Source organism: Ambystoma mexicanum, chromosome 5p (assembly GCF_040938575.1).
Source record: "Ambystoma mexicanum isolate Mex_15411 chromosome 5p, UKY_AmexF1_1, whole genome shotgun sequence".
In the NCBI taxonomy this organism is placed as follows: Eukaryota; Metazoa; Chordata; class Amphibia; order Caudata; family Ambystomatidae; genus Ambystoma; species Ambystoma mexicanum.
This window is the reverse complement of record NC_090930.1, coordinates 29,480,530-29,500,883: the sequence shown is the minus strand read 5'-3', so window position 1 is coordinate 29,500,883 and position 20,354 is coordinate 29,480,530. Positions and strand designations below refer to the sequence as shown.

Here is a 20,354-nt window from a genome sequence, read left to right as displayed (position 1 = left end):
GGAAGGGGACCTGGATCTGATGGTCATTTCTGGCCGGAGGCTGCGGCTGGAATTGGGGCCTCTACCTCTGGCTTTGCCACGTCGCTGACCCCTTGGAGGGTAGTATACGGGGCTTCCTGATGTTTGTGCAGTATTGAAATTTCCTGTGCCATAGTTCTGACTTGCACAGGACTGCTCTCGAAAGGACCGCCAAGAATTACCTCCTCTGAGGGGAAGGTCTTTGCATGATTTGTTGCAGAGACTTAAGTCTCGTGCTCTTTTTTGGCTTTTTCCAACACCTCATCGACCACCTTTCCGAAGAGGTTAGCCTCTTCAATCGCTTTATTGATGAGCGAAGCCTGTTTTGTGGACTTAAACCCTGAGGTACGCAGGCAGCCGTGTCTCCTCAGTAAAGTCCCTTGGGCTGTAGACCTGCCTGCTGTTTCAGCCGTGTCCAGAGTGTTCTTTATTACATTCTGGTTCACCTGCCTTCCTTCGGCCACAATAGAGAAGCTTGGATTTAGCAAGTTCTGGGACTTCCTGAAGGCCTTCCTGAAGTAGGTTCCACTGAGCGTCAGCGTAACTCTCTAACAGCGTAGTATTATTTCCTATACGCGTGGCATCTGTGGCAGCTGAGGTGCCTTGCTTGCCTAAGGCATACAGCCTCTTGGATTTCCTATACAGAGGTGCTACCGCCGTGACAAGGGGTACTCCTGCCCGTTTCCGGGTGGTAGTCACTACCAAAGAATCGGGGGTGGCATGTCCTTTTATGTATAGTAGGTCCGAAGGAGCTGGTCAAAATAATTTTTCAACTCTTGGGTTCATTGCCCGGGTTTGAGCTGGTGATACCAGGGAGGGAGCCAATCTTCTCTTGATCGAATTAAGGAGGAGCATGGCCTGGCTAGAAGGAGATTTCTCCTTAAGAATATCCTCTATGAAGTCCTGCTCAGGCACTACCTCTTGAGTCGAAATTTGAAAATGCTCAGCTGCCTTCTTTAACATGCTATTGAAGGCCATCCGATAGTCTAGATGCTAGGCCTGGCAAGCCGGGGTGGACGGAGGAGAATCTAGGCACAGTACATCAGTGTCCTGATCTTGCTGTGGAAGCGTCCAGGGGTCCCTTTCTTCTTGTTGAGTTTCTTCACAATCGTCCGTGGCATCCGCCTGTTCCTCTTCATAATTCTGTAGGGAGGAAGTTTGCTCATCTTCATTATAAATGTCCCTATAAGTGTCCATCTGGACTATGTCTTCATGCTGGATGGGGACAGCCGGCTGATCTTTGAAATGTGAAGTAGATTGAAGATTAGGCTCTCCACAAGACCTTTTCGGGGAAGGATGCTCAGAAAGACTGAGTTCTAGACGGTCCATACACCCTTCAAATTTTTCCCTTGTCCATTTAGAGGATCTAGAAGGGCCTACGGGTGGAAAAACAGTCTTCCGCCCTTTGGCGCCGGAAATCTTCTCGCAGGGTGGAGGAAAGAGGCTCTTGACTGTCCTCGTAGGCATCGTGGGAATCGGGGCAACATGGTGTATCTACCGATCTGCCTGTGGCCTGCCCCATGTTTTTCTGCGGGACAGGCATAAGCCCAACCACCGACGCAATTCTCCCGATGCGGTCTTCAATTAACCCCGAATCGGCGTAAGAAAGTGGTTCCAATGTCCTATCGATAGGTTTATTGCCTTCCGTGGCGTTAGAGGGCCTATCGGTCGGATTCTCGACTTGAGGACTATTCGTGATGTTTGGGCCTACCAGGGCCTTCGGGGGCGACGTAGTGTTGGATTTCCATGCTTCGACATGCAAACCAGATTTAGGGGTATCACCCTTATTTGTTTTTGAATGCCCAGTCGCAAGACGCTGCTGCATATGCGGGGAAGGCTTTGGATCTGTACGATCCGAGGAATCCGCTGGAATTTGACGGCCCTGCTGGCGCTTTCACTTTTTCCGACATACCAGTCGAAAAATGTGTAGGGGTTGTGTTCTTAGTGAGATGCGCTTGTACGCCCCTGTCGCTGGGTGTTGTCCCTGAAGCAAGACCAGAGTCAGGCCTTAAAGGGTCAGGGACGGGCGTGGTGGACCCAAAAGTATCCGCCTCAAGGTCTATCACATCCGCAACGTATGTTTGGTCATCAGAGGTGCCTCCGTCACTTTCGATGGGTGTGGTGGTGGGGGCTCCACCCACAACATACCATACGCGGCCCACCGCTTTACACAGCGCTCCTTAAGGGTCTTAGGCCGAAGAAGTTTACACGCTGCACACCGCTTCTCGTTGTGATCTAAGGGGAGACAGGTGTTGTACGTACTGTGCTCGTCCTTCCAAGGGTATCTAAACCTACACCTAGGGTGGAACCTAAAAGGAGTCCTTTCCATAGCAAACAGGGAAGATGACAGACCTAAAAGGGTAAAGAGGGGGCAGAGGAAAGACACCAAAAATAGGGCCAGCCCGACCCCACTCTCCCTACTGTAAAAGTCAGCGAGAGGGCCCGACCAAGTGGAAGCTCCGGCTACCGGATCTTAGGAGCCAAAATCCACCGCTGTAGACCAATCCCTGCAGTCAGTCTTCGTCGAAGTTGTTCTTTATGGTTGAAGTGACTTAACGGGGAATAAACGACAAGTCGGTATAAGATAAACAATGTCTTTTATGGGAGAGCTCTGCTATATGGCGGCCAGTTATCTGGGTGGAAAAAAACAATCTGAGGGACCTCTGTGCGTGAGGGGCATTTGGGTACACTACACGTCACGATAGGGATAGTGTTACAGGCACGCCTATACCAACGTCCCCTTTCGGTACCCCGAAAGTCCACTTGCAATACTCTGCAGTTACCACTGGATGTCAGACCATATGCACAGCATATGATTCTAAGCAGATTAACAAGCATCAGCAATGTTTCAAAAAACTCAGATCGCCGTCTCTTCTGTCTGCTGATAGTAGGAGCCTTCGAAATGGAAATAGTTCCTGGTCAAGGCAACCTCAATACACTAAAGAATAAATGATGTTGGGAATGGATCACTGTCTATTCGTGCCAGTAGAATTTCTTACACTGTTTCAAAAGTCTCGCGCTGTGGAACGTTCGTATAAAGCAAGATGTCAAGCCCAATAAGATATTGAGTATGCGGATCGAACTGAAGGTGTTCAAATTAACAAATTACATCTTTCAGACACGATTGCATTTTAGTCATGTAACGCTTAAAATAGTGATCCGCTTATTTCGAGAGTGGCTCCAGTACTAAATTTATACCTGCCACAATGGCGCAGACCGGAAGGTTTATTGGAGTTTTATGAATCTTAGGCAAACAATAAAAACACTGAATAGTGGGATTTTGGTTGGTCAGAATATCTCTATGCTTGCTTAGCCCATGAATCTTTTTCACGGGATCACAATGGGTCGAATGAGGTCACTAGGGAGCGCGGTCTTATGTTTTGTGTAAGAGTGAGAAGTGCGGAGGGGTTCCAGGTTTGAGACTTCTTCCAGTCCGGTGCAACTGCAAGATGCAAGCACAGTCGAAGAAATGTAGACTTTGACGATGCACACCTGGTCAGGGCACTTAACAAGACGGCGAAAGACGAGTTAGAGATGATCACAGTTTGCAGGCTACATGCATCCTTCCAGTTGCTGTCAAAGCAGCAGCTCAAAGACAGGGTCCCTTGATGTTAGGAAGCTGGAAATTCAGGAGGAGACTTATGGCACAAGAAACTACTACATAAAATGAGGGCTGTAAAAGAGGATCCTGAAGGCCTGTAAGGAGAAAACAATCAAGCCGATCGATTACCTCAAAATAATTGGAGGAACAGGAGGCTCAAGGCCATAGGCCTCACACTGGCAACCCCGCAGAGGAGGGAGGGGGGGGAGGGGAGGAGTACAGTGTCCCCATGGCAGAGGGGCATTAGAAAATTGACCGCCTGAAAAGGACCCCATTGAGGGAGGGGAGAAAAACCTATACATCGTCAGAATGCAATCTTTGAGAATCCATGCTCGAGGAGGGCCCAGGTGTGAATCCTGTGAGAAACCATAGTTCGGGAGGGACCAGTAGTATATCCTTATGGTGCCTGTCAGACTGGATTTTGTAAGGGGTTCACAATGAGTCCAACACTGAGCAATCAAGGATTAATTACACTTCCACAGGTAAGTACAAAAATAATCTATGTCCAAAGAACACTATGAAAAAGGACTAATAGCTGATCGTAATATCACACAAATAGTAAAATACATATATACAATCACAGGGAGTTAGTGTAAAACATTCAGTTCACGCCCCAAATAGCTGAAAGGGAAGGTACGTTGATAATTACTACACCAGAAGTATGACAATGCAATACTTACCGTAAAAGCATTTCTGATGGTTGTATCTGCTTAGATTCACATGCTGTGCATAGGTCCAACATCCAGTGGTCACTGCGGAGTATTGCATTTTCTTTTTCGCAGTCGAAAAGGGGACGTCGACAAGGCGTGTCTGTAACACTATCCCTATAGTGACGTGCGGTGTACCCACAATCCCTCACGCGTCAAGGTCCCTCTGTTTGTATTTTTTCTGCCCTGAGGGAGCCTTCTAGACGTGAGTGAGTACAGAAAAGAGATATAAAGGATGTCTATGTTCCTTCCATCCGAGCAGGGAGGAAGGGTGGGCGCATGTGAATCTAAGCAGATACAAACATCAGAAATGCTTTTACGTTAAGTAATGCATTGTCTTCTGATGTTTGTTAATCTGCTTAGAATCACATGCTGTGCATAGACTAGCGAGCAGTACCCGGAGTTGGAGGTGGGTCTTAATACTGCTTGTCGCACCTGGGAATCAGCTCTAGAGTGGTAGACAGTAATGTTTTGTAAAGGTGTGTACAGAACTCCAGGTTGCCGCTTTGCAGATGGACTCAAGGGGAACATTTGCAATGAAAGCTATGGATGCCCCAGTGCCACGAGTAGAGTGTGCTCTTGGCTTGAAGGGTAGTTCTCTTAGCAAGAGTATAACAGAGTGATGCATTGAACAATCCATCTAGATATAGTGGACTTTGATACTGCATCTCCTTCTCTTCCTGCTGCCACCGAGACAAAGAACTGATTAGTCTTTCTCAGTGGTCTAGTTCTTTCCATATAAAACATGACAGCTCTGCGCACATCAAGTGTATGGAGGCTCTTTTCTCCTAGATTTGAGGGATTTTGAAAGAAAGTTGGTAGTTCTATTGACTGGTTGACATGGAATTTTGAAATGAATTTCGGTGCAAACCTTGGGTGTGTGCGTAGAACCACCTTATCTTTGTGAACTGTTACAAAGGGGTCTAGAACAGAAAGCCTGTAGTTCACTTACTCTCCTAATGGAGGTGATAGCTATTTGAAAAGCAGTCTTAAGAGTGAGGTCTTTAAGAGTTGCCTTGTGCAAGGTTGAGCCCATGAGCCTGGCGAGTACCACATTTAGGTCCCAGCCGGAAGCTGCGTTTGCTATTGGGGGGTGTATCCTTTTTACAGCTTCCATGAAGGCCTTGATCACTGGGACTTTCCACCATGACACTTTAAGTTGGGAAGTGGTGTATGCAGAAAGTGCCGCTAGGTGGTCTTTAATAGAATTGAATACTAGACCCGAGTCCAGCAAATGGGTCAGGTACAGAACAATTTTTGTGGGAGAGCAGTCGGGTTGATGCTTCTTCCTCTACACCAGATGACAAATCTCTTCCATTTGCTAGAATAACAGTGACAAGTGTTAGGTTTTCTAGCTTCCCTGAGGATGTCCATGCACCTTTGTGGCAGTTGTAAATGTCCAAATTCTATGATCTCAGGAGCCAGGCTCCTAAGTTCAAGGTTTGAGGGCATGGATGCAGTGTCCTACCCTTGTTCTGTGACAGCATGTTGTACGGGCATGGCAGTTTGACTGGTGGAGACAGACATCTCCATCAGATGAGCGAACCATGGTTGCCGGGCCCACATAGGGGCCACTAATATCAAGGTGGCTTGCTCCCGGAGCATCTTGTGCACAATTTTGTTGAGAAGGGGAGTCGGGGGGGGGGGGGCGGCGTAAACAAATTTCCCTGACCATGGAATCGATAGACCGTTCCCCTTGGACTGGTTCTGAGGGTACCTGGAGGCGTAATCTTGGCATTTTGAGTTCTCCAGAGTTGCGAACGGGTCCATTTCTGGGAAACCCCACTGTGTGAAGACGTCGAAGACAATGTCTTCGTGTAACCGCCATTCGTAGTCAGCGGGCAGGGGGAAATCTCTGCTGAGTTCGTCTGCTAGCAGATTGAGTTCCCCTGGTACATGTTGTGATAGTAGGAACACGTGTCTGAGAGCCCACTTCCAGATGTTCTGGGACAGATTGGACAGTCCTGGAGAGTGGGTTCCCCCTTGCTTGTTGAGGTAGTACATGGCTGTGGTGCTGTCCGTGAGGACCATCACCGTCTTTCGTTGTAGGTGTTCCTGGAAGGCTTTCAGTGCCTTGAACACCGCCAGTAACTCCAGTAGATTTATGTGCTTGGATGCTACGCTCGGAGTCCACACTCCGTGAGCAGTCTGATGGGATAGGTGAGCCCCCCATCCTGTGAGGGATGCGTCTGTGGTTAGAGTGGCTTCCACTGCGGGTGTGGCAAAAGGTTTCCCTATTAGCAGGTTTTCCTTTGTCCGCCACCGTAGCGAGAGAACCAAGGCCTGCGAGACCACCACTAGATCGTCCCATTGTTCGCTGGCCTGACACCACTGGTTGTTGAGCCACTCTTGCATTGGGCACAGGCGCGCGAGGTACCAAATAAATACAGGACGCCATCATTCCTAGCAAGCGCATTGCTTTGCGTACCGTCACCTCTCGACCTGCCACATATTGGGGGGGATCTGAAACAGCATGTTTTGGACCCTCTCGTTGGAGGGGAAGACGAGGCCGTCATTGTTCGAATTAGAGCCCCTAGGAATTGTTTGATCTGGCTGGGGTCTTAGCTGGATTTCTTCTCGTTGATGGAGAAGCCCAGTTGGAACAAAAGGTCTACAGTCTTTTGGGTATTGGAGAAGCATGTTTCGTAAGAATTCCCTGTTATGAGCCAATCGTCGAGGTAAGGGTATACTGGGATGGACAACCTGCGCAGATGGGCCGCTGCCACTGCCAGTACTTTCGTGAATACCCTTGGTGCTGATGCTATCCCGAAGGGTAGCACTCTGAACTGGTAGTGTTTGTCCTCTATCATGAACCTGAGGTATTTTCTGTGCGCCAGCAACATTAAAATATGAAAGTATGCATCTTTCATGTCTAGTGTTGTCATGAAATCCCCTTGTGATAGCAAGGGGATTACTTCCTGTAAGGTTACCATGCGAAGCTTTTGGGGATTGACAAATTTGTTCGCTGGGCGCAGAACTAATACAGGGCGCATGGTTAGATCCTTTTTGGGTACAAGGAAGTACACTGAATAAATACCTTCCGTTACCTGAGATAGAGGCACGACCTCTATAGCTCCTTTTTCCAGTAGCTGTTCCACTTCCTGTAGAAGGATGGCGAGGTGTTCTGGTGTCATGCGTCGTCCCAATGGGGGTCTGTATGTTGGGGAACTGTTGAATTCTATACAGTAGCCGCTTGCTATGGTTGATCGTACCCAACGGTCTGATGTTATTCCCTCCCATGCTGGAAGAAACGATGTTAACCGGCCCCCGACCGGCGATGCATGGGAGGGGACCCAAATCTTTGGGTCATTTGCTGTTATTGGCCTGGGAGCCTCTAGGGGTAGAGGCCTGACCTCTCCCCTTGCCACGGCGTTGGCCTCTCTGATTGTACTGGCCACTATTACCCTGGTTAGAGGACCAGTTGTTGGCAGAGTATTGTTGTTGATTCTGCTGCTGGCTTTGGCCACAAAAAAGGCGCTTACCATAGCCGCGTCCATTAGGTGGCCTAGAAATCTGGTCAAGGGTCTTGATTCTGTCAAACTCCATTTTAGCATTTTCTAGAGCCTCATCAACTGCTTTACCAAAGAGATTGGTATCCTCTATAAGTTTGTTAATCAGGGAAACCCGAGTTTCAGGTTTAAACCCCAAATTGCGCAGCCAGACATGGCGTTTGAGGAGTATCCCTTGGACTAGGGAACGCCCAGCAGTCTCTGCAGCATCTAAAGTGTTTTTAACGATGCTTTGGTTCACTAGTGTCCCTTCCGTGATTGTGGCCAGAAGGCGTGTACGCAGGGGTTCTGGGGCCTCTTCAGCGTCGCTACATAGCTTGCTCCACTGTGCGTATGCGTAGCTTGCTAGTAAAGAGTTATTAGCGATCCTTGCTGAGAAAGCGGAGGAAGCTGTGATTCTTTTCCCCAGGGCATACAGCTTTTTCCCCTCCTCGTCTGGAGGTGCCTCACTGGTGGACAGTGGCACCCCTGCCCTCCTCCTTGTATTTGTTACTACAAGGGAGAGTGGCCCCGGACGTATAAAGGGTCAGAAGGAGATGGGCTGAAGAGTTTTTCTATTCGAGCGTTGACCCCTCTGACCAACGCAGGAGTGGATAGAGAAGGGGTGATTCTTTTCACTGAGGCAAGGAGTGGAATGGTTTGACCGACAGGGGGCTTCTCCTTACTCTTTCCACAAAGTCAATGTCCGGAGAGGTCTCCCCTGTGTCTAATTCGAAATGCGCTGCTGCTTTGCGCAACAGTGCATTAAACGTAGGCTGGTCATCTATAGAAGATGTGTTCCTAATAGGCGAGTCTTTGGGAGGAGATAGGATTATGGCATCAGGGTCAGAGTACGCGGACGGGGACTGCCAGGGGTGTGAGGTAACTACCTCTAGTTCTTCTCCGAAGCCCCCTGCACCTGTATCTGGATCGTTTCGTTCTTCCTCTACACCCAAAAACTCATCCTCTTCCTGAAAATGTTGTTCCTCTTCAGTGAGGTCATACACATTTAATTCGTCATGCGAAGGATTAAACAACCTAGGAAATTTAACCCTGGGGTCCTTCTCTTGGTCTTTTGGGTGTTGGTGGGTTTTGGGTTTCCATAAACCTTTCCATCTTCTGCATGCAGAAATGGAGTCTCTCCAGAGTTTCATGGGGTACCCCTGAGTAGTCAAGGGGGGGAGGGATGGGGCAGGGGGAATAGTGTTTTCTGCCTGGAAACGCTTTGACCTCTCCCACAACGAAGAAAGGTTTCCGTCGCCGTCTGAAAAGCCTTCCGGTAGGCCAGGAGTCCCTCTAGATGAAGGGGGCAGTTCCTGGCTCCCCTTCGGCATTTTCGTGCGTCTTTAGCCCTTTGAGCGGTATTCAACGTGTCTTTCGTCGTCCGCTTATGGGTATCGGCGGAAACAATCCTCGCTAGGCTCTCGACAAGTAAACTGTCTGTGGAGGTTTCTGGTCTCGACGTTACGGGCGTTGCGTGTTGTACTGCGACGGGCGCTCTTACATGGAGCGTTACGTCGGATGGTTTTGGGGTAGCGCCTTTATTTGTGGAAAGCGCAGTCGCTGGTCGCGGCTGCCTTTGCGAGTGGGGCTTTAGACTCTTACGGTCTGAGGTAGACGCTGGGGTGCCCTGCGTCTCCTTCGGCGCTGATGGATTCTTCGTCTTCGACGAAGAGCCGTGGGTTGTGTGCTTATGGGAGTGAGTCTTTTGTGCGTCCTTGTCGCCGGGGTGTTCATCCCCATAAGCAGTGCGTGAGCCAAGCCCATCGGGCCGTGGACGGACGTCGAGGAGCTTGAGCACTCCCTCAAGAGGTTAAAGACTTCCGCAACGGAGGTCGTGTTATCACCTTCCTAGTCACTTTCGGCGGCAGCGGGTGAGGAATCGGACTTCGACATGGCGTAGGCCGCCCACCGCTTGAGTCTACGTTCTTTTAGAGTATTGGGTTAAAAAGCTGACAAGTCGTGCAGCCGTCTTCTTTATGATTGAGGGGCAAGCAACAATTACAGCGTTTATGCTTGTCCTTCCAGGTGTACTTGCCCTTGCAGCGCAGGCAAAACCTAAAGGGTGTCCTCTCCATAGCGGAGGCAATTATTAGTGGTAACAACCCTGAGGGCAAGGGAAGGGAAAAGGAAAGGCATTTTCGAAGAGAAACAAGATAGTTCCACTCCCACTCTCCCTACTGTATGTTGGCCGGCGAGGCCAGGCCATGTGTTCGGCAGTGCCGAAGGATCTCCTCGGTCAAAGATCTTGTTCGGCGGAGAAACAGCTTCACAGCTCTGTCGAGGGGAGGGATCTATGTGTTAATGTAATAAGTCAGGACCAAGGTCCAGGAAATATGTTTTGCAATCTCTCTCGAGGAGCTCCGCGTAAAGGCGACCAAAAGCTGGGCGGAAAAAAACAATCTGAGACACCTCGACGCGTGAGGGATTGTGGGTACACCGCACGTCACTATAGAGATAGTGTTAGACACGCCTTGTCGACGTCCCCTTTTCGACTATGAAAAACAAAATGCAATACTCCGCAGTGACCACTGGATGTCGGACCTATGCACAGCATGTGATTCTAAGCAGATTAACAAACATCAGAAACAAGAATATCGCCCTAACATGTAAATTCTAGCCCCAAGTTGTATGGGGCCTTGTGCCCAATACTTTTGAGTAGGAGAAAGTTAGGAAGCGTGTGCTGTGGGTGGGAGGAAGCTTCCAAAAAAGTCAGAGAGGACGTACTCTAGTGAATAAGACTGGATGGCTTTCAGAAACACGTTTTTGCCAAAGCCAAACAGTTGTAAAAAAGTTTCAAAAGTTTCAAACTTTTTAAGGATGTAGATAGGGGGGGGGGCAGGTACTGCTACAACTTACCACCCATACTCATGGTCACCTGTCGTCTGTTTTCCCACCATTGGTTCCAGGGGAGGAGCTGCAGATGCAAGAAGAGTTCCGGTCAGGTGCAGGAGCTTGGTGCAACCTCTACGACGAACAATGCAGCAGGCACCGGTGCAGGACACTTCAGGGTGGTCAACCAGAGTCGAGAACACCAGTTTCAGGGATGGTCACCACTGCCCTGTGACAACAGGGGACATAGATACTGCGGTCGAAATCTTTCCATCTCGGGCCCCCTCGGTGCTAGGACGCCGAAATGTTGCAGGAAGGACTTTTGCAGGACAGACAACCCGGCACGTTCTAAGCCAAAAATGGAACGACACCTCTACCACGACAGCCCAAGCTACTCAGTCTAATGGATTGCCCAGGGACACTGCCGAAGGCTTCAACTTGTTGAGTCACCATAAGTCGTCGAGAATGGTCCTTACCACCCACTGCTACATGTCGAAGCACGGATGCCAGTTATCTAAGATCACTAGCCAGACAAGGCTCCACCAGGACTGCAGTAAAAGGTGGTCAACAGGCCTTCTCAGGATCAGTCCATGGGTCTTCCAAAATCTTCACAGCTATGCAGGATACTTGGATCATCACAGGATCTCTGGGTAATGGCTGTAGGACTCTTACGGAAAATCTTAGGCGAGCACAGAAACTCAGCCCAACCAAAGATATGCCCCTTGCACACACCCCAGCAGTGGTCCAATCAGGGGCCATTGTTGGTGAAACACATGCATACACTACAGAAATTAGTTTGTGTATTGGGACCAGCCAGTACCAACCAATTTACTTGATTGCAACACACCTGCCCTGCACTAGCCTGCGAAAACCAAGGATTTCCCGGGTAAGTGCATGACCAAAAAGGAATTTCCAGGCACGGCAGGAAGGCAGCCAACAAAAAAATGGCCAAAAGAAAAAGCTAAAACCTTGCGGCATGGCCAGGTTAGGACACTAGCCACAGTTAATAGCCAAACGCGGTAAAGCTCAATTAAAATACAGTAAAAATAGCGAAAAAGTTACTTCTGTCACCAGCTTGTCTTTAGGGACATTTAGAAGCAACCAAAACAAGAGTGTACTCTAAGGTCATACAAAAGAAACCCCATTGCAATGCATTGGGCAATCTTAAAGTTAGCCCAAAAAGGCAACAAAGTCAAAAGACTAAGGGAAAAAGTTTCCCAGTACTGACACTGAAGGTCTAGTCAGGTTCCCCATAACTTGTGTACAAAAGGCCAGTGGAGTGAAGCTGAAGACTTCACTGCAAAAAGTCAACTGCAAAAAGTTTGGGGGTCCAGAGAATAAGGAGGAAAAGTTGCTACAAGAGAAAACTTTCCTAACAGTGCTTATACAGAAGAAGCCCGATTGAGGCATTGAAGCAAATACCTGGGAGAGCCTTTGCAGAAAATATGGTTTGTAACATTGATCAATTAGGGATGAGTGTGAAGAACAGGTTTACAATCTGTAGCGGGCCAAGCCTTAAGACACTTTCTTTGCAGACTAGAAGAGCCTGGAGTCAAAGGACTTGTAATGACTAGACTAAGGAGCCTGAAGGCAACGGCGGGGATTAAGAATGGATAAAGAGGGGCTAAAAGCAGCTCCTGGCCATCCAGCATTAACCAGTGACTAGAAGCTACTGCTGGGGAAGGAGGCGCTAGTACATAGCGTTATGCAAATCTAACTTCCACATATGATGCAAACATAATCAAGTCCACTATGTATAATCCATTTTGCATTAAATGTCAGAGGCATTTGTTCGGCATTAGCTGGCCTGGGGAGCCAAAGTAGCTCCTTGTAGCTGCTGGTATCAAGCTAACAAAGCTCATCTAGGCTACAATCAGGAGCTAAAGATCGCGGCTAGCTCCCCTCAATTTTAAACCCTGTAAGGATTGGCAATGACTGGAATGGACATGGGGGGTCTAAGAACTGGCGACAACTAGACTAAAAGACTGGAATCCAAGTGCCTGCAAAGACTACAGATCTGGAAACGGTTACCCACATCATTTGCATATGGTTTTTCTAAAGTGGGGTGTCTCAAGGAAGAGACTGCAATTTCTAAGAATAGGGATTTAACTTCAGTTTGAAAGATTAACTGGCATTGGATGCCTGAAAACTCGCACTTTATTTCAACCCATCCTGACCAATGTTTGTTTAGAGCTAGCCCAGTTTGGTTGTAGGCTTTACCTTGATTCCAGTAGACATTTTATGCTCTGGTTTCTGGGTAAATAAGTGTTAAATGGCCTATAGGGAACTCTGGAGATTTCCCAGTAGGCCTCGACACCCTGGACCTCGTGTGGTAACCTATTTCCAAATGTTCGTATAGGAAAAGTGTGGTGCTTGCTGCAAATGTGTAATATGGGGCCACTTTGAAAATTATTTCCAGAGCCTCTTTTGGTTCTCGGTCCACCCCAGTAACCATACCATGCTTATTCAGTGTGTCATTGCTCAGCCCAACCACAGCAAGAGCTTGACCTTCATATGTTGAAGAAAGGATGCTATAGGCAACTAGCAGAGGATAGTCCACAGGGCTGCGTCCTTTTTGAGGACCAAAAAAAGCCACAGCGCATCAACTAAAAGGTCATGAACTAAACCTTTCACAAACCACAAGAGGCTAAATAGGCCAATCTAAGCTCATGGTACATGGCAGAATATGTTGTTGGTCATTGAACCCAGCCGTGGAGCAAAAGACTATCCCTAAAAACAGGGTTGGACTAAAGATTCGGAGAAAAAAAAAAAAAAAAACTCTGAATTTAACAGTTTACAGATCAGTAATTAAAGGTTAATGTACATAAAAGTCGCAATAGACCCTCCATTGCTGCACTCACTGCTTGGAATGGGAAATTATGATGAATGGTTGCCCAATACCGTCACCTCACTCGCTCAGTCAGTCAGTCCAGGGAGGGTGGGGGCGTCAGTCTTAGTTCACTTACTGCTTTCGGTGGAGTTGATGGTTGAATTCATAGCATCTGCTTTAATGGCCTCTGCACGGCGTGTACGAGTCTTCGGCTCCTCCTAAAAAACATTAAAATAAATAAATCAACAAATAGAAGACTATCAGACAACCCAATCAGCACACACTTTGGTTTGTAAGGCTTGGGTGCAGGAGACCCTATAAAGTATATACATTTTTAAATGAAGTGCCAGTCTATAGCTCTCACTTTACATTTGGTGTGTTAGGGTGCAGGGAGGGAACCCCAGCACAAAAGCAGGGTGCGATTCATCACTGCAGAAGGGGAAATGGGAATAAACATACATAAAAAAATTATAAGTTACGCACCGTAGTGACTAAAGTACTCACTTTTTCTCCATACTGCATGGGCATCCCTTCCTAGGGATGGGAGACGGAACCTGTTCCACCAGAAAAACCTCATCCCTTTAGAGAAGTGCAGTGGTGCACCCCAAGAAGCACATGCTAACCTGACTACGCCAACCCGTGCCACTCTTCTGTTCCCCATTGAAACGTCGACAATATTTAACATTGTCTAATGACACCAGTATTATTACGGAGGAGGATGGAGGGATGTATGGAGTTAAGGGGACCAAGGACTAACAGTACGTTAGTCACTACGGTGCGTAAGGAACAAGTTACTTACCTGTAACTGCTGTTCTCCAGCATGCGTCTGGCATGGATTCACATGCTCATGAATATTCCCCGTCAGGCTTGGAATCCTCGGTAAAGAAAAATCAGTATCAGTTTCGTTTCTGATCGGTCTTTCATAGTAGTAACCAATCACTGATCTCTGCGTCATACTGACCACAGCCAATGACTGCCATCTCCCTAAGCCCCGCCTCTGGCAGCCATCTTCAGATTTGGTAGCACGTGAAGGCAGTATGACCAAGTGAAGAGCCGCAGAGGGGTAGGCGGGAGGGTTTGCATGTCAATCCATGCTGGAGAACAAGTTACATGTAAGTAACTTGTTCCTTCTCCAGCATGGGATCTGGCATGGATTCACATGCTCATGAATATAAGAATACATAGCAGTACACACATGCACAACCACGGGGGGTGGCAAAAGGCTCAACATTAAGCAATACAAAAAAAACTCAACATTAAGCATCTCTTACCTCCTCACCAGGCTCACCTTAAGCGAACAGGTTGCGCAGCACTGCTTGGCCGACCCTGGACTCCTCCCTGGAATCCCGATCGACGCAGTAGAATCTCGTGAAGGTGTGCGTCGACCTCCACGTAGCAGCCCTGCAGATGTCCAGCAGGGGCACACCAGATAGGAACGCCGTAGTAGCAGCAATCGCTCTCGTCGAATGGGCTCTCGGACGGCCTGGCAGCGGTCGGTTAGCCAACCGGAGAGCCATCTGGAAATAGAAGACTTCGAGAGAGCCTTCCCTTGATTCACAGGTCCAAAGTTCACCAATAGCTGTGATGTCCTCCGAAAACTCTTTGTGCGCTCCACGTAGAACTTCAGCGCTTTAGCCACATCCAGCGAGTGCAAAGTCCTCTCGGCAGGCGACGAAAGACGGGAAGAAAACAGGTTACACCAGGGGCTCGTTAAGATGGAAGTCCGACGGCACCTTGGACATAAAGGAGGGGTGCGTCCTAAGCACCACCCTCGAGGCATGGAAAGTCAAGTACGGTGCTTTGCAGGATAGTGCCTGGATCTCTCCCACTCGTCGTGCGGAGGTAATGGCCACCAGGAATGCAGTCTTCCACGACACAAACTTCATCGGTGCGGAGTTCATCGGCTCGAATGGGGGCCCCATGAGCCTGGTCAGCACCACGTTAAGTTCTCACGCCGGGGCCGGGGCCTTCACCGGCGGGAAAGACCGGAACAGTCCTTTCATAAACTCTTACCAGTCGATGGGACCACAGGGACGTCCGTCCTGTGGTTCTGGTATATCTGGAGATCGCCGCCAGATGAATCTTAATGGAGGCATGGGCTAGCCCAGCCTTTGCCAGCGATAGCAGGTACGGCAGCACTTGAGGGGCCGTAATCCGTAGGGGGTTGATCTTCTGTGCTCGGCACCAGATAGAGAACCTCTTCCACTTGTGACCATAGCATTTGAGTGTCGAGAACGCCCTGGCCTTTGCAAGAACCTCTCTGCAGTCGGCCGGTATATCGTACCCACCAAACTCTAGCGCTGCAGGAGCCAAGCCTGCAGGTTCAGCGACGCGGGTCGTGGTGTAAGATGGCGCCTCCTTCTCTGGAGAGAAGATCCGCGTCCGCCGACAGCTTGAAGGGAGGGGACGTTGACAAGTCCAGAAGGTCCGGGAACCAGATCTGCCTCGGCCACGCCGGTGCGACGAGGATCATCCTGCACCGGGACCTCTTGAGCTGGTTGACGAGTCGAAGCAGCAACGGCAACGGAGGGAACGCATACAGGTATAGGCCGTCCCAGGGTAACGAGAACGCATCGCCCATGCTTCTCGGCTGGGGAAACCTGCTGGCGAACCTCTGGCACTTCGAGTTCGTCGCTGTTGCGAACAGGTCGATCTGGGGTTTGCCCCATCGTCGGAAGAGTTGATCCACCTGATCCTGGCGCAGTTACCACTCGTGACACGCGCAGAGCTCCCTGCTGAGCAAGTCGGCGATGGTGTTTCTCCTGCCAGGTGGAAGGGAACTAGGAACATCCCCCTGAACGACCGCCCATTGCCGCAGATCTTGAGCCTCCTTGGATAGGGCTGGGGATCTGGTGACTCCCTGCTTCCGTATGTAAAACATTGTCGTGGTGTTGTCCGTGAAGATCCGCACCACCTTGCCCTTGAGCGACGGGAGGAACGATTTGAGAGCCCAGAATACGGCTCGGAGTTCCAGGATGTTGATGTGCAGGAGCCTCTCCTCAGGGAGCCAGAGGCCTCTTGCGTGGAGATCTCCGGTGTGGGCGCCACAACCTTCCAGGGAGGCGTCCGTCATCACCGTCTCCTGGTACGCCGGCGTCTGAAAGTCCTTGCCCGCCGTGAGGTGCGCTCGAACGCCCCACCACTGAATCGCCCGTCGGAACACCTCGTTGAGGGGGACCCTGTCTTCGAAGGTGCCCGTCGCCTGCATCCAACGGGCGTCGAGAAATTCTTGAAGAGGGCGAATCCGTAGTCTGCAGAGGTGCACCAGGTAGATGCAAGAGGACATCATCCCCACTGTATCATCCCTCACTGTATCGAGCTTCGCTCCCAGAAACGGGGCCACCTGCGACGGCACCAGGTGGGCCTTTGGGTAATTTATGGCGAATCCCAGGTCTGAGTAGCTGGACGGTCACCGCAGTGTGTTCAACGGCGAGCTCCCTCGTCCTTGAGCGGATGAGCCAGTCGTCCAGGTAGGGGTAGACGTGAATCCCCTGCAGGCGCAGCCGCGCTGCCACAAGTGCTAGGCACTTGGTAAAGACCTTGGGGGCTGACTTCAATCCGAACGGCAGTGCTCTGAATTGGTAGTGGCGTCCCTGGACGACGAACCTGAGGAACTTTCAGTGACTTTTGAGGATGGGAACGTGGAAGTATGCATCCTCCAGGTCCAACGACGATAGAAAGTCACCTTCCTCCAGCTGTCCCAGCACGTGCTGGAGGGTAACCTCCTGAACTTTTGTGACCTGATGTATTTGTTCAAACGACGAAGGTCCAGGATGGGGCGCCAGCCGCCCATCTTCTTTCTGACGAGGAAGTACCTTGAGTACACTCCGGAGCCCCGGAGACTCTTCGGGACGAGCTTGATGGCGCCTTTCCTGAGCATCGCCCGTACTTCCAACAGCAGTTGCGGGACGTGATTTTCCTTCCTGGCCACAGGTGGAACGTGAGGGCACTTCAGGAATTCGATAGTGTGACCTCTTGCCAGGGTATCCAGCACCCAACGGTCGGTGGAGATGGACTTCCACACGCCGACGAAATTCATCAGCCAGCCTCCCACCGGGGTGCTTCGGTGGGGGCCCGAGGCCACGGCCAGTTCAGTCCTGCTTGGAGGTGGTGGCCTTGCCGCCCTGGCCACCTTGCCGACGGCGACGAGGCGCTCCCTGCTTGCCACGACCCCTGTAGGCCTCCTGCGACGAGGAGCGTGCCGCCTGGCGGTAGGACGACGAGCCACTGCTGGATCCCTTGGAGGCCCCCTGTCTGCCTCCGGAGCTCCGAAAGGGCCGTCGTTGCTGAAGGGCTCCTAGGGCGCGGCCCGTCTCCGTGTCAGTCTTCATGGCTTGGAGGGATTCGTCCACCGCCTTCCCGAACAAGTTGTTGCCGTCGAAGGGCATGTCCAACACCCTGGTCTGGACATCCTGACGGAAGTCGGTCACCCGGAGCCAACCCCGTCGTAGGCAAACTCCGTTGCCCAGCTGGCGGAACCAAGTATCGGCAATATCGATTGCCACCGTTATGGTGTTGTCCAAGGCCACCTCGCCTTCTTGAAGTATTTTGTCGTCCGGTAGGAAGTCCAATATGGGGGCCAGCTTAAACCAGAGCTCCCTGTCGTAACGGGCCATGATCGCCAGGGCGTTGGCCGCTTTGATCGTCGTCGCCGCCGAGATGACCCGTCGCCCCATGGCGTCCAACTTCCTACCCTCGCCGTCCGGAGGGGAATTAGACGTTGAGGCTCCTGACCCCGCCGCTTTTTTCTTCGCCGCCGCCGAGACGACCGAGTCTGGCGTTGGCTGGGCCCCGAGGCACAGGGGAGCGGTCTCGGGGACCCGGTACTTCTTCTCCTACCGGTCCCGTTTGGCTGGTGCCGTGGAGGGGTTCTTGAGTACCGACAGGCCCTCCTCCCAGATTTCATCGATTAGAGGCACCGCGATGACAGTCTTCCTCTTGGCCGCCTGGCGCTGATAGAGGAAACCTTCCTTTTTCTGTTCCTCCGGGCAGAGCTGGAACAATTCGGACGCCCTGGCGATCATGGCGTGGAATGAGCCAATCTCGTCGGGCGAAGAGGCCCGTGCGACGGGAGACCCGTTCCGTCGTCGCCCTCAGAACCCGTCGTCGAGCCCACCGCACCGTCATCTCCCGACTCGTGGGAGGATGAGGAGGGAACTGTAGGCCTTACGGGGGCGAGTGGAGGAGAGGGTTGGGTCCTCCGTCGTTTGTTCTGAGGGCTTCCCGACGGGCCAGGTTGCGGGTCCTCCGGCCTGGGCCGTGGTAATCTCGTCCTCATCTCAGAGCATAAGGACTGGATGGCAGACAAAATGGCCGCCGAGCTATCCTGAGGCCTAGGTTCCGGCTGCGCCGGAAGGGAAGGCTGCTCTTCCTCGCCATCGTCGTCTTCCTCGGTTATCTCCCGAGGATCTTCCTTACGGGATCGAACCTATTCGTCACGGCCTCGGTCAGTTCCTCCTCCGAGGCTGACTCCGAGCTCGAGGAGGCTACCGTGCCCCCCCCTCGCTTCTTCCATCATGGTGGCCATGACGATGGGCTGAAAAGAGGATTCCCTCCTTGGCGGCAGGGAAACTAGTCCCGGAGGCAGTCTCCGCTGGCGGGGTCTCTGCCGGCTTGGCCAGAGTCGCCGCGATCGCCTCGATAGAGGCCTTTGCCTGCTGGGTAGGGGCCCTCACCACCTTAGGTGCGTTCCGGGCCTTCTCCTTAGGGGGGAGGGGCGACGCCTCACTCCCCCTCTCCCGAGATCGGACGGGGCTTCTCCCGAAGCTTACCCGGGGTCTCGGACTTCCTCCTCCCAGAACCGGAGCGCTGGCTCGTGGTTGAGGTGCCGGGGAAAGTGCGCCCTGCCTGGTGACCGAAGAGCCCGACCTTTCGGCGCTCCTGGAGCCCGCGGACTCGCAGCGCTTGGCCTGGTGTTGGGCCCCCGTCGCCGGGGCGCCCGCACAGGACTAAGAAGCCCGCTCATACCCTTTCTTCTTCTCACCCGTTGAGCCCTTCTCCAACCAGCTGGCGAGACGGGATCGACGGTCCCTCATGGTCCGCTCCGACAAGTTCTTGCAGAACTGGCAGTCCTTCTCTACATGAGTCTTGTCCCCATGAAGACAGAGGCATCGCAAATGTTCGTCCTCAAACACATTCTGCAGCCCGCATCCGGGGCAGCTGCGAAACAGCTTGGGTCCGGGTGACGAACTCGCGTCCTGGGCCATCTCGAAGTTGGCCGCAAATCTTCTGGAATCCTCCAAAAGGTTGATTCGACGAAATCTTGACCCTTGAGGGGCGTAGGAAAATCCCACAACGGGTACCCGTTAACGGGAGTAGAAACGGTGGAGCTTGAGGCTCGATTAACCGAAAGAAATGTGAAAAATCACCTGAAAAAGCGCGAAAACGCAGCAAAAGCTTGCGAGCTAAGCACGAGGACTCCCAACACTTGAACGTGCAGTAAAAAATCTGAAGATGGCTGCCAGAGGCGGGGCTTAGGGAGATGGCAGTCATTTGATGTGGTCAGTATGACGCAGAGATCAGTGATTGGTTACTACTACGAAAGACAGATCAGAAACGAAACTGATGCTGATTTTTCCTTTACCGAGGATTCCCAGCCTGACAGGGAATATTCATGAGCATGTGAATCCATGCCAGACCCCATGCTGGAGAACATATAATTACTCTCATGTCCCGTCCCCTTTCCTCCATACTGCATAGGCGATTACAACTGAATGTAGCCCCAGGGTGGAGAGGAGACCCTGCTTAAGCAAATAAGTTCCTCAGAACCACCTGTCCAAAGGCCACGTCTGACTCCAAACAGTAATGCTTACAGAAAGCCAAAGGGGTGGCCCAGGTGGCCGCCCTGCTTATGACCTGCCACTGGAAGGCGAAGGCCA

The 20,354-nt window shown here is 51.2% G+C and overlaps 1 protein-coding gene across 5 annotated transcripts in view; it reads right to left on the bottom strand.

Moving 5' to 3' along the window:
- The window catches only part of ZMYM3 (zinc finger MYM-type containing 3), a 1,331,158-nt gene that overhangs the window by 1,086,687 nt on the left and 224,117 nt on the right, over positions 1 to 20,354 (bottom strand). For all 5 annotated transcript variants that reach the window (XM_069612373.1, XM_069612372.1, XM_069612371.1 and 2 more), the window contains exon 4: positions 13,613 to 13,694. In XM_069612373.1, the coding sequence (XP_069468474.1) occupies positions 13,613 to 13,694 (82 nt within the window). The remainder of the gene's footprint in view (positions 1 to 13,612; positions 13,695 to 20,354) is intronic.